The 13,508-nt window shown below is 35.3% G+C and overlaps 3 protein-coding genes across 3 annotated transcripts in view; 2 read left to right on the top strand and 1 right to left on the bottom strand.

The window, feature by feature from the left end:
• LOC106868817 (zinc finger protein 208) overlaps window positions 1–7,003 on the top strand; it is an 8,499-nt gene extending 1,496 nt beyond the window's left edge. The window contains exon 2 of the mRNA XM_052975527.1: window positions 1,168–7,003. Coding sequence (XP_052831487.1) covers window positions 1,488–4,925 — 3,438 coding nt within the window. The 5' untranslated portion in view covers window positions 1,168–1,487 and the 3' untranslated portion in view covers window positions 4,926–7,003. The remainder of the gene's footprint in view (window positions 1–1,167) is intronic.
• The window catches only part of LOC106868788 (UBX domain-containing protein 11), a 147,774-nt gene that overhangs the window by 119,851 nt on the left and 14,415 nt on the right, over window positions 1–13,508 (bottom strand). The gene's annotated exons all lie outside the window — the stretch shown is intronic.
• The window catches only part of LOC106868819 (zinc finger protein 493), a 6,395-nt gene continuing 1,843 nt past the window's right edge, over window positions 8,957–13,508 (top strand). Inside the window, exons 1-2 of the mRNA XM_052975426.1 lie at window positions 8,957–9,499; window positions 10,810–13,504. Coding sequence (XP_052831386.1) covers window positions 11,056–13,504 — 2,449 coding nt within the window. The 5' untranslated portion in view covers window positions 8,957–9,499; window positions 10,810–11,055. The remainder of the gene's footprint in view (window positions 9,500–10,809; window positions 13,505–13,508) is intronic.

Raw genomic sequence — 13,508 nt, 5'->3', positions numbered from 1 at the left:
GGGGAGAGGACTCGGAACATTGACAATGTGAATGTTACGAGTCGCCTCACCAGAGCCCGGAAACAAAAGAAAAATAGTGTAATAGGTGTAAAACAACTTGCCGTAAACGAATATGAAAAAAAAAAACGCGTACAGACTGTACTTTAAATTGCAGAAAAAACAAAAACAATGGAAAGCAACCCAGTATGTCATGTAGACAATTAATTAGTAACATATATTTAGTGAACATTTATCTGAAATTTTTCTAAAACAAGTGAATAACAAAATCAGATTCAGCATAAAAGATTACATCAATACAAGAAACTTAGAGAAAAAAAAACATTAATACATTTTTGTACTGAAAATTCAGGAGTGGCTATGTGGTAAGTAGCTTACTTATCAACCACATGGTTCCAGGTTCAGTCCCACTGCATGGCACCTTGGGCAAGTGTCTTCTACTATAGCCTCAGGCCGACCAGAGCGTTCTGAGTGGATTTGGTAGGCGGTAACTGAATGAAGCCCATCATATATATGTGTGTGTGTGTGTGTGTGTGTTTCCCCCACCACCACTTGACAACCGATGCGGGTGTGTTTATGTCCTCTCAACTTAGCAGTTTGGCAAAAAGACCGATAGAATAAGTACTAGGCTTACAGAGAATAAGTCCTGGGGTCGATTTGTTCGACTAAAAGCGGTGCTCCAGCATAGCTGCAGTCAAAAAAATGACTGAAACATAAAAGAATATAGTTATGTAGTGATTGTTGTAGTATTAAGAAGACAACAGCCTGGCTTGTTATTATTGAAACAGGCATCAATCTGTCTGTAGTCTACGATTGATAAAAAATTAACCCAAAATTTGCAAACTTTAAAAGCTATTAACTTCTTATTTATTTATTAATTAATTGCAAGACTGAATTTCATTTCCATAATTAGCAGACAAAACTACATCAATACACCAAATTGAAATTTGTTGGAACAAACTTGAATAAATTGAAAAGTGAAAGCCAAACAAAAGATCCATAATCTATAGACTTCACACAGGGTTGTATGATGTAATTTTAATAGAAAATTAAAAAGTAAATATTAATTGGATCATGTAAAAGATTGTATTTACAATATATCAATATTTTATGTTGGTGAATCTCTACATTCAAGTAACTTGTGTATCTTATACTATTTCTATATTACAGATTATCAAAAGTCATTGGTCTGAAAGAATTTGTTTAGATGCATCACCAATATTTATTTATCATTTAAAGACTGAAGGAAGTTGTGATACCAAATTAATATGGTTCTGTTTGGATAAATCTGTGTTGGAATATCTGGGAAATGTATTTTCCAAAGTGAGATTAGTAGCTTAGAATATATACAGAGATTTGCATTTTCGCTGTACTTGGAGAAGTGAACAAAGTGCGAAACGTCTTCAGGTATAAACAAAGATCAAAGTTGGTGGAAATATCGAAGAAACAGTTAAGAATAAAATATAAGAATTGGTGAGAGGAAAAGAATTATGGAAAAAGAATTCTATGAAACACCAATTAAAATTGAAAATGAATTATGCAAGACACCAATTATAATTAAAAATGAATTATATGAGACATCAGTTAAGATTAAAACAGAGTCTGAAAGGATTGGTTTTCATAATGAATTGCAGCAAGAGACAGAAAAAACCTCTACACACAGTAGTATTATTGGTATATCAATCTCTGAAACAAGTCCTAAAACAGCTCACAGTTCTATTCATGCAGAAAACAAACCACATTGTGATATCTGTGGTAAATCATTCTCTAACAAAAATGCTCTCACTACACACAAACGCATACATACTGGAGAAAAGCCATATCACTGTGATATCTGTGGTAAATCATTCTCTCAAAATAGTGCCCTAACTGTACACAAACGGACTCATACAGGGGAAAGGCCATATCACTGTGATATCTGTGGTAAATCTTTCTCTCAAAGAAATAATTTAACTATACATAAAAGCATTCATACAGGTGAGAAACCATATTGCGATATCTGTGGTAAATCTTTCTCTCAAAGAATTCATCTAACTTTACATAAAAGCATTCATACAGGTGAGAAGCCATATTCTTGTGATGTCTGTGGAAAATCATTCTCTGCAATAGCTCACTTAACTACACACAAGATTGTTCATACAAGAGAAAAACCATACCACTGTGAAATCTGTGGTAAACCATTCTCTGCACTAGCTCACTTAACTACACACAAAATTGTTCATACAGGAGAAAAACCTTATCACTGTGAAATCTGTGGGAAATCATTCTCTCAAAGAATTCACTTAACTTTTCACAAAAGCATACATACGGGACTAAGACCATATTCTTGTAGTTTCTGTGGTAAATCATTTTCTCGAAATCAAGACTTAACTAAGCATAAACGCATTCATACTGGAGAAAAACCATTTCCCTGTGAAATCTGTGGTAAATCATTCTTTACAAGGAGTGATTTAAATAAACACAAGCGCATTCATACAGGTGAGAAGCCATATCACTGTAATATCTGTGGTAAGTCATTTTCTGGAAGTAGTCACTTAATTACTCACAAACGTACACATACAGGAGAGAAACCATATCACTGTGATATCTGTGGTAAATCATTCTCTGAAAGAAGAACATTAACTACTCACAAACGTATTCATACAGGTGAGAAGCCTTATTCATGTACTATTTGCAGTAAATCCTTCTCTGATAGAAATGCATTAAATAAACACAAACAGATTCATACAGGAGAGAAGCAATACCACTGTGATATCTGTGGTAAATCATTTTCTGGAGATGATAACCTAACTGAACACAAATTTATTCATGCAGGAGAAAAGCAATATTCATGTGATCTTTGTAGCAAATCATTCACTGATAAAACTGCTTTTACTATACACAAAGGCACACATAGATATGAGAAGCTGTATCATTGTGATATCTGTGGTAAATTTTTTTTGGAAAGTCGGAACTTAACTACCCATATACGTACACATACAGGAGAAAAGCCATACCACTGTGATATCTGTGGTAAATCATTTTCTGGAAGAAGTAACTTAACTACTCACAAAAGAATACATACAGGTGAAAAGCCATATCGCTGTGATATTTGTGGAAATTCATTCTCCCGTAGAGATGTCTTAACTACACATGAACGAATACATACAGGGGAGAAGCCATATCATTGTGATATCTGTGGTAAATCATTCTCTCATCGAAATGTCTTATCTTCACACAAACGTATTCATGCAGGACAGAAGTCATATAGATGTGACATCTGTGGTAAATCATTCTGTCATGCAGGAACCTTAACTAGTCACAAACATATTCATTCCGAAGAGAAGCATTATCCATGTGATAACTGTAGTAAATCATTCACTGATAGAAATGCCTTAACTATACACAAAGTCATTCATAGGTATGAGAAGCCATATTGTTGTGATATCTGTGGTAAATTATTTTTAGAAAACCATAACTTAACTACCCATATATGTACTCGTACAAGGGAGAAGCCATATCACTGTGATATTTGTGGTAAATCATTTTCTGGAAGGAGTAACTTAACTACTCACAAAAGAATACATACAGGTGAAAAGCCATATCGCTGTGATGTTTGTGGTGACAAGTTTGCTCGAAGTGATGTCTTAACTACACATGAACGAATTCATACTGGAGAGAAGCCATATCATTGCGATATCTGTGGTAAATCATTCTCTCATAGAAATGTCTTAAATAATCACAAGCATATTCATGCAACAGAGATACCATATAGCTGTAATATCAGTGGTAGATCATTCTCTCAAACAGAAACCTTAACTACTCAGAACCATACTCATACAGAACAAGAAAAATATCAATGTGATATTTGTGGTAAATCATTTCATAGAAGTAGTTACTTAATTTCTCATAAACGCATTCATACTGGGGAGAAACCGTTTTCATGTGCTATTTGTGGTAAATCATTCTCTCATAGAAACGACTTAAGTAGACACAAGCGGATTCATACAGGAGAGAAGCCATATCACTGTGATATCTGCAGTAAATCATTTTCTAGAAGTAGTAGTTTAACAAGACACAAGTATATTCACACAGGAGATAAACCATATCCTTGTGACATCTGTGGTAAATCCTTCTCTGGAGGCAATGACTTGAGTAGTCATATACGTATTCATACTGGAGAGAAACCATTTCAATGTGATATTTGTAGTAAATCATTCACTCGTAAACATATCTTAACTATGCATAAAAATATTCATACAGGGAAGAAACCATATGATTGTAATATCTGTGGTAAACCATTCTCTCGAACAGGAGATTTAACTAAACATAAACGTATTCATACAGGAGAGAAACCACATCACTGTGATATCTGTGGTAAATCATTCTCTCATAGTAATGCCCTAACCATACACAAACGTATGCACACAGGGGAGAAACCATATCCTTGTGATATTTGTAGTAAATCATTCACTTCAAAGAGTAAATTAACTGTACACAAACGCATTCATACAGGAGAGAAACCATATCACTGTGATATCTGCGGGAAATCATTCTCTCAAAGCAGTGACTTAACTACTCACAAATTTATTCATACAGGTGACACACCATATCACTGTGACGTCTGTGGTAAATCATTCTCTAGAAGGGGTCACTTAACTACTCACAAATATATTCATACTGGAGGGAAACCATATCTCTGTGATATATGTGGTAAATCATTTGCCCTAAGTAGTGAGTTAGCTAAACATATGCGTACTCATACAGGAGAAAAGCCGTACCACTGTGATATTTGTGGTAAATCATTCTCTCGAAGTTGTTACTTGATAACACATAAACGCATTCATACTGGAGAGAAACCATATGCCTGTGATATCTGCGGTAAATCATTCTCTCAGGGAAGTAGCTTAACTACTCATAAGCAAATTCATACAGGAGAGAAACCATAATTCTATAGTGTATCATTCTCTTGTCATCATCTCTTACACCTGTATTTCTTCATGCAAAAAAATAATATTAATGTAAAAAGTATCTAACCATAAGTGTATTCATAAGAAAGAAAATGAAGCAGTGTGATAAGCTGGCAACACTATCATCATCATCATCATGAACATCCTTTCCATGCTGGCATGGATTGAAGAGTTTGAGAGAATTTGATCAGTTTGGGAGAGCATCATGCACCAATGTTTGCTATAGCATGATTTTTTCTGCTGGATTGTCTTCTTAATGCCATACACTTTACAGAATATACTGAGTGCTATTTTCGTGACACCAGATCTTGTCAGGTTTCCACGCACCATAAATGAAATAATGCATCATATCAATATTATTCCAGCGATACTGGCAAGTGACAGTTCTTCAGGTGTATCAACAAACAATTTGCTGTTCGCTAAACCAAACCTCATTCCACAGAATATATGCCTCACATTGATAATGTTATAATTATTTCATTAGTATATAATAGTCAAAACAAAACAATAAACAAGAGTACATTGTAAACCACTATATAAACTGATCTTTCAGGAAATGAGGTGAATGAAAAGAATAAAGGAAAATTAGGAAACAACTGGATAAATAAATTTTTAATATTGTTGTATTTCAGGATGGTTATTTCTTTTATTTTTTGCCAAATAAACACACGCACTATATATTTATTCCTCACTCGTTTATTAGTTTTATTTTTAACTTCTGTCCATTGTCCAGAAAACTTATGTCACACATCTGTAACCTCTTCAGTGACACTTTCTGTTTTTGTGTCAGGGGAAGGCCATACTGCTGCTAAGAACAATGACACACACACAAACATGGATGCAAATGCCTGCGCAGATAAGGATACACATCTTAGAAGAACAGAATGGAGTAAGTGGAGCAAGAGCACACACAAAAATGAAAAGTATCGCTGAAGAGGTCACAGATGTGTGACGAAAGCTTTCCAAACAATAGACATGAGTTAAAAAAAAATAAGAACATTTACAAACGAGTAAAGAGCAAATACATAGTGCATGTATTTATTTAGCAAAAACAAAAAATGATCATCCCGAAATAAAACAATATCTGCTTCAACACATGATTTCACATGAGGAATCTTGCAAGGCAAACTGATAAATGTAAATTTTTAATACAGAACATCTAATCGGTTTACTAACATAATTGAATTTCCTTAGTGATGCTGCCATCCATAAACAGGTGTACATGTCTCTACATCACTATTTTCTATAGCGTTGTGAGTGTGTAATTTTATGCGTACACTTATGTATACTGTATCATTTTTTAACTTAGTTTGTATATACTATTTATCATCTTAATATTAATCATCATTTAACGTATGTTCTATGCTGGCATGGGTTGGAGCATTATGTGTGTGAGTATATACTTATATATATATATATATATATACATATATATGTATATATACATATATATATATATATATATATATATATATATATATATATATATATATATATATGAATATAAAGGAATGGAAGTTCATTCTTCATTCAGATGTGGAGTGGTTGGACTGTGCTAGTGTTGTAACAGTTGTTGCATTTGGAGCATCATATTTGGTATACTACATATAGATGTAGGCATGTGTTAGAGTTGCAAATAGGGCATCTCACCACTGATGTGTCTTCCTTCTGCAAACACTTAACCAAATGCAGCAACACCACTAGAGAGATAGAAGCATCCATGCTACCCTTAGAGAGGAACACAGGAAATCCTTGTGTGAATGAAGCTATATTGACCCACTGCCTCAACTTGAAAATTAACAGTTGATCACAGATGGGCCAGTGACTCCTGTGAATACATCATAGTGACTTCATAAAACATTCCACTAACACCATCTTCCACCGCTACTATGTGAAAATACATTACAATGACTAACAGTTGAAGAGTTGCTGCCAACCCAATTGCCAGGCAGTTTAAATAAAATAACAAAATCAATGTAACTAGGCATTTCTTGGACTGCTTCCTTCTGAAGATAGGCCTTTGCACCTGAAATAAAAAGTTTTTTTTAAAAAACTTTCTGCATTGTTAGACACTTTATTTTTGTTTTCTTTTCCTACCTCTGTACTATAACACTTCAAGCAAAATGCAATGCTATTTGATTTATATACACACACAAGTAAGCACATAGATGCAAAACAGGGTGGAAAAAAATAGTACTCAAATACCAAAGGTAATATATTGTTTATTAAAGCTGGAAAACATCTTTTTTGCAGCTTTAATAAATAGTATATTTGTGTGTGTAATACCCACACACATACAGTGGCTGCTTTATCATGTACAAGCAAAGCCATTGCTGGAAAGAATCATTGAAATGAGTCATTGATAATGCAAAGTGAGGCCCTTATATGACTCTTCAGCACTACCATAGGCTTGCTCATTTTATTGCATAATGCACAGTTGTGCTGGCTGGCAGAAGGAACTGGTGCCACAGTATGAAGTCTCTTGACATGTCTTTTTCATCCTCCAACTGAACAACACACCTTTCCACAAGTTGCATGTGTTCTGTTATCAACAATAGCCGCATCATAATTTATAAGGAGTTGATTCCCATGGCTTTTTGATGGCTAAACAGGCCTGCATGACTTGAACATTTCCTCCTACAAATCACACATGTAAAAATCAATACTCCTTCATTTTCTACTGGTGAAACATGGGCTGAGGACATGCATAGGCTTGAAAGAAATGGATCTAGTATGCTTTGCTGGATATGCAATGTCAGTGTGCATGCACAACAGAATGTAAGCATATTGAGGGAAAAGTTGGACAGAAGAGGCATCAGATGTGCTGCGCAAGAGAGATGACTACGCTGGTATGGTCATGCAATACATATGGATGAAGACAGTTGGGTGAAGAAGTGCCGATCTCTAACAGTGGAGGGAACCTGTGGAAGGGGTAGACCCAGAAAGACATGGGACAAGGTGGTGGAGCATGATCTTTGAACATTGGGCCTCACAGAGGTGATGACAAGTGACCGAGACCTTTGGCGATATGCCATCCTTGAGAAGGCCTGTCAAAGCAAGTGAAATTGTAGTCATGGCTAATGCTGGTGGCACATAAAAAGCACCCTTCAAACTTTAGGCTTCATGGAAGCAGTGACAAATGACCAAGACTTTTGGCAATATACCATGCTTGAGAAGACCTGTGAAGCCAAGTGAAATTGCAGTCATGGCCGATGCCGGTGTTTTGTAACTGGCACTCATACCAGTGGCACATAAAATCACCTACTAACTCTTGGAGTGTTTGGTGTTAGGAACAGTATCCAGCTGTAGAAACCATACCAAATCAGAACTGGAACCTGGTGCAGCTCCCCAGCTTACCGGTTTTCAATCAAACTGTCCAACCCAAACCAGTATGGAAAATGGATGTTAAATGATGATTATATATATATATATGTGTGTGTGTGTATATATATATATCATCATCATCATCATTTAATGTCCGCTTTCCATGCTAGCATGGGTTGGACAATTTGACTGGGGACTGGCTACACCAGACTCCAATCTGATCTGGCAGAGTTTCTACAGCTGGATGCCCTTCCTAACGCCAACCATTCCGAGAGTGTAGCGGGCGCTTTTTACGTGCCACCGGCACAGAAGCGAGACCTCTGCTCTGGCAGTGATCCCTCTCGGATGGTGCTGTTGTACCCGTATATTTCAAAGGGCCCACCTTGTTACATTTTCTGTCATGCTGATTCTCCCTGAGAACTATGTTAAGGGTACACATGTCTGGAATGCAGGTTAATTTCACTAGCAGGCTGTTCCATTGATTGGATTAACTGCAGTTGTCGTAATCAACAGAATGCCAATTATATATATATATACTAGCTTAAAAGCTGCCCAGTGGGGCATATATATATATGTAACTGGCCTTGGGCCCAAGAATGAAACTTCATGCATTGAGTACTTAAACTTGGACAATATTTTTCAAGCAATGAACAATTTTCATAAAAACAATGATATAATTTGTTGACTTGGAGCTTATTGCCAAGCTGCATGATAAGCAACAGTACCACCACCATCACCACTACATTTGCCATACACACAGCATTCAGACTTCTGACGTTACCACCATCACCACTGTCTTTCACACAGACACAGACAAGAACAAGCATGCACACACAACCCATTAGCTTTCTTCTCCTCCTCCCATTCCGGCAACTGTCCTTTGGCACGGAAATACCCGAAGTCGTCGAGTTATATCGAAGGAATGCCTATACATTCAGACGCAGCTTTACATGACAGTAAAAATGACGATCTTCACTAATACATTGTTACATCGTTATGCGCATGCTCAGCCGGATATTAATTTCGGACGGCCATCGATAAAGGAAATTTAATTTATACTTAGCTCGAATCAAGTCTTTCTAAAGAATAATTTATTTAGCATAAAATATAAAATGATTAAAATGCTGTAATATTTACCTACTATATACACATGATGTAAATATACTTCTAACAGAAACCTTTCTCCACTGATGAACAAACATGACCACCACCACTGACTTTCTAATAAGGTATTTTTTTTTCATGTTTTCTTCCCTGTATCGCCTTTTCTAATATCAATAGAATATGTTTGGTGATCTTTAACATGTCACTTCTATATTTTTGTTGTTGTTTTGACACTATACTGTGTCCACCTTGTTTATCCTCCGGAGATATTTTTTAATACTATTGACTTTTATTTTTAGTGTTGTTGCTGTTAACTATCTTCTGATTTAAGCTTTAAACATAATAGATTTTTGTTTCTCATTATCTTGAATTTTATTTTCATATTAGCATTCACTTTCATAATTATGTCTATTAGATTTTGTTACATATATAACACGGGGGCTGATGCAGTTTCGCACCTCTCCTTGAAAAATGCATTTTTTTTCACAAGATTACGTTTTAGATGTAGGAGATTACGAATATGCAAAAAGAAATTTTAATTTCACCCCCCTCCCCCATTAAAATTTTTGATTTTGTTTACTTTCAAGAGATCGTATTACAAAAACATTAAAGTGTTATACGTATGATCATATTGATTGAATAATTTACATTATTTTCCCTCGCGTATTGAGTTTTTAGACCAGAGTTTGACAATCTTTCTGCATCTATAGACAAGATAGAATATTCTTTTCGGCTTTAGGCACAAGGCCCGAAATTTTGGGGGAGGAGACCAGTCGATTAGATCGACCCTCGTACGCAGCTGGTACTTAATTTATCGACCTCGAAAGGATGAAAGACAAAGTCGACCTCAACGGAGACAAGATAGAATACTGATGAGTGAACAGTGGGCCACAAAATACGTGAAATATGAGGATTATCTTATTCAGATACATTTAGTCACATTTTTACATCAAATAAATGAATTGTTACCTGCTAAAAAAAAAAAGTTTTGGGACCCCACTTCCGACTGTTTCCGATAACTTTCTGGATTTTACCTATGATGAATTTACTATCGACCAAGGCTACCTGATAGTCGGGTGTTATATGGTGTGCTTCGATCAGGGTCCATAATGAGGTGCACGTATGCTCAAAGTTACATTAATGGTTATATAACAGTTTCCTGTTACTTTACACACACTTCGTATTTTTATTGAACTCTGCAAAGTCTTTTGTGTTGCAAAATGATTTTTTTGGCAGAGAACTGAATGTTATTGTTTACTATTGTAAATATGTAAACTTCATAGAATGTTGTGGGGTGTATTTTGTAAAGCATGTTAAGAAGTAAAGATGAATGCATATATTTACGATATATCAATTTAGAAATGTGTATTTTCCTCTGTTGAATCTCTATTTTTGACTTTCTCTGATAGCTTATACTATTTCTTTATTATTTCAGAATACTAGATGTCATTGTCATAAAAGAATTTCTTTAGATGCATCATCAATATTTATCATTTAAAGACTAAAGAAAGTTGTGATACCAAACAGATATGATCCTGTTGATATAATCTTTAGTGGAATATCTGGGAAATATTTTCTCTGAAATTAATCATCTTCAGATATCAACAAAAATCCAAATTCATGGAAATATAGAAGTGAGAGTTAAGAATAACTCAATATAAGTAGTGGTGAGAGAAGAATTATGGAAAATGAATTACATGAGACACCAATTGTAATTAAAAATGAATTATGTGAGAGACCGATTATAATTAAAAATGAAGTATGTGAGACACCAATTAAAATTAAAACAGAGTTTGAAAGAATTGATTTTCCAGATGGTCCTCTGCAAGAGACAAGAGAAAGAGCTTACCATAATGATATCTTTAGCATATCAATCTCTCAAACAAATCCTATAACTGCTCACAGTACTATCGATAGAGGAGACAAACCATATCATTGTCATATCTGTGGTAAGTTATTCTCTAACAAAAGTGCCCTAACTGTTCACAAACGCACACATACAGGAGAGAAGCCATATCATTGTGATATCTGTGGCAAGTCATTCTCTAACAAAACTCCCTTGACCGTACATAAACGCACTCATACTGGAGAGAAGCCATATCACTGTGAAGTCTGTGGTAAATCGTTTTCCACAAAAGGACACTTAACTTCACATAAAATCATTCATACAGGAGAAAAACCATATCATTGTGATGTTTGTAGTAAATCTTTCTGTACAACAAGTCACTTAACTGCACATAAAATCATTCACACAGGAGAGAAGCCATATGATTGTGATATCTGTGGTAAATCATTCTCTGCAACAGCTGATATAACAAGACACAAAATCATACACACAGGAGAGAAGCCATATCACTGTGAAGTCTGTGGGAAATCCTTCTCTCAAAAAATTCACTTGACATTTCATGAAAGCATTCATACAGGAGTAAGACCATATTCTTGTAATTTCTGTGGTAAATCATTCTCTCGAAATCAAGATTTAACTAAACACAAACGCATTCATACTGGAGAAAAACCATTTCACTGCGATATCTGTGGTAAATCCTACTCTACAAGTAGTGACTTGAATAAACACAAGCGTGTTCATACAGGTGAGAAGCCATATCACTGTGATATATGTGGTAAATCATTCTCTGGAAGTAGCAATTTAAATACTCACAAACGTATACATACAGGTGAGAAACCTCATCGCTGTGATATCTGTGGTAAATCATTCTCTGGAACAGGGTCTTTAAATGTACATACACGTATTCATACGGGGGAAAGGCCATATCGCTGTGATATCTGTGGTAAATCATTTTCTGGAACAGGAACTCTAACTATTCACAAACGTATTCATACAGGAGAGAAGCCATATTCATGTGCTATTTGCAATAAATCATTCACTGATAGAAATGCCATAACTCAACACACAAGGATTCATACTGGAGAAAAACCATTTCATTGTGAAAGCTGTGGTAAATTTTTCACTACTAGTAGTAGCTTAAATAAACACAAACGCATTCATACAGGAGATAATTTATATCACTGTTATATCTGTGGTAAATCATTCTCGCATAGAAATGCCTTGACTATACACAAACGGAGTCACAGGGCTGAGAAGCCATATCATTGTGACATTTGTGGTAAATTATTTTTACAAAGTCGTAACTTAACTATCCACATACGTACACATACAGGAGAAAAGCCATATCACTGTGATATTTGTGGTAAATCCTTCACTGCAAGGAGTAATTTAACTACTCACAAACGAATTCATACAGGCAAGAAGCCACATTGCTGTGATGTGTGTGGTAAGTCATTCTCCCGTGGAGATGTCTTAACTACACACGAACGAATTCACACAGGAGAGAAGCCATATCATTGTGATATCTGTAGTAAATCATTCTCTCGGAAAAATGTCTTAACTATGCACAAACGAATTCATACAGTGGGCAGGCAATATCACTGCAATATCTGTGGTGAGTCATTCTCTGGAAATAATGACTTTACTACTCACAAACTTATTCATACAGGCAAGAAGCCATATTCATGTACTATTTGTGATAAATCATTCACTAATAGAAATCTCTTAACTAATCACAAACGAAGTCATAATGGAGAGAAGCCGTATTGTGATATCTGTGGTAAATCATTTTCTACAAGTGGTAGCTTACATATACACAAGCGCACTCATACAGGAGAGAAGCCATATCACTGTGATGTGTGTGGTAAATCTTTCTCTTTCAGTGGTAATTTAACAAAACACAAATTTATTCATACAGGAGACAAACCATATCCATGTGATGTGTGTGATAAATCATTCTGTCATAGAGCTGCCTTAATTATACATAAATGCATTCATACAGGTGAGAAGCCCTATCACTGTGATATTTGTGGTAAATCATTCTCTCGAACTGGTGATTTAACTAAGCACAAACGCATTCATACTGGGGAGAAACCACATCATTGTGATATCTGTGGTAAATCCTTCTCTCATAGTAATGCTTTAATTATACACAAACGCACACATACTGGAGAGAAACCATATGCTTGTGATATTTGTGGTAAATCATTCATTTCAAATTGTAAATTAACTATACATGTACGCATTCATACAGGAGAGAAACCATATCACTGTGATATCTGTGGTAG

This window comes from Octopus bimaculoides, chromosome 21, assembly GCF_001194135.2.
Source record: "Octopus bimaculoides isolate UCB-OBI-ISO-001 chromosome 21, ASM119413v2, whole genome shotgun sequence".
Classification (NCBI taxonomy): domain Eukaryota; kingdom Metazoa; phylum Mollusca; class Cephalopoda; order Octopoda; family Octopodidae; genus Octopus; species Octopus bimaculoides.
Note: the sequence above shows the minus strand (reverse complement) of the source record. Positions and strands in the feature narration are given on the sequence as shown.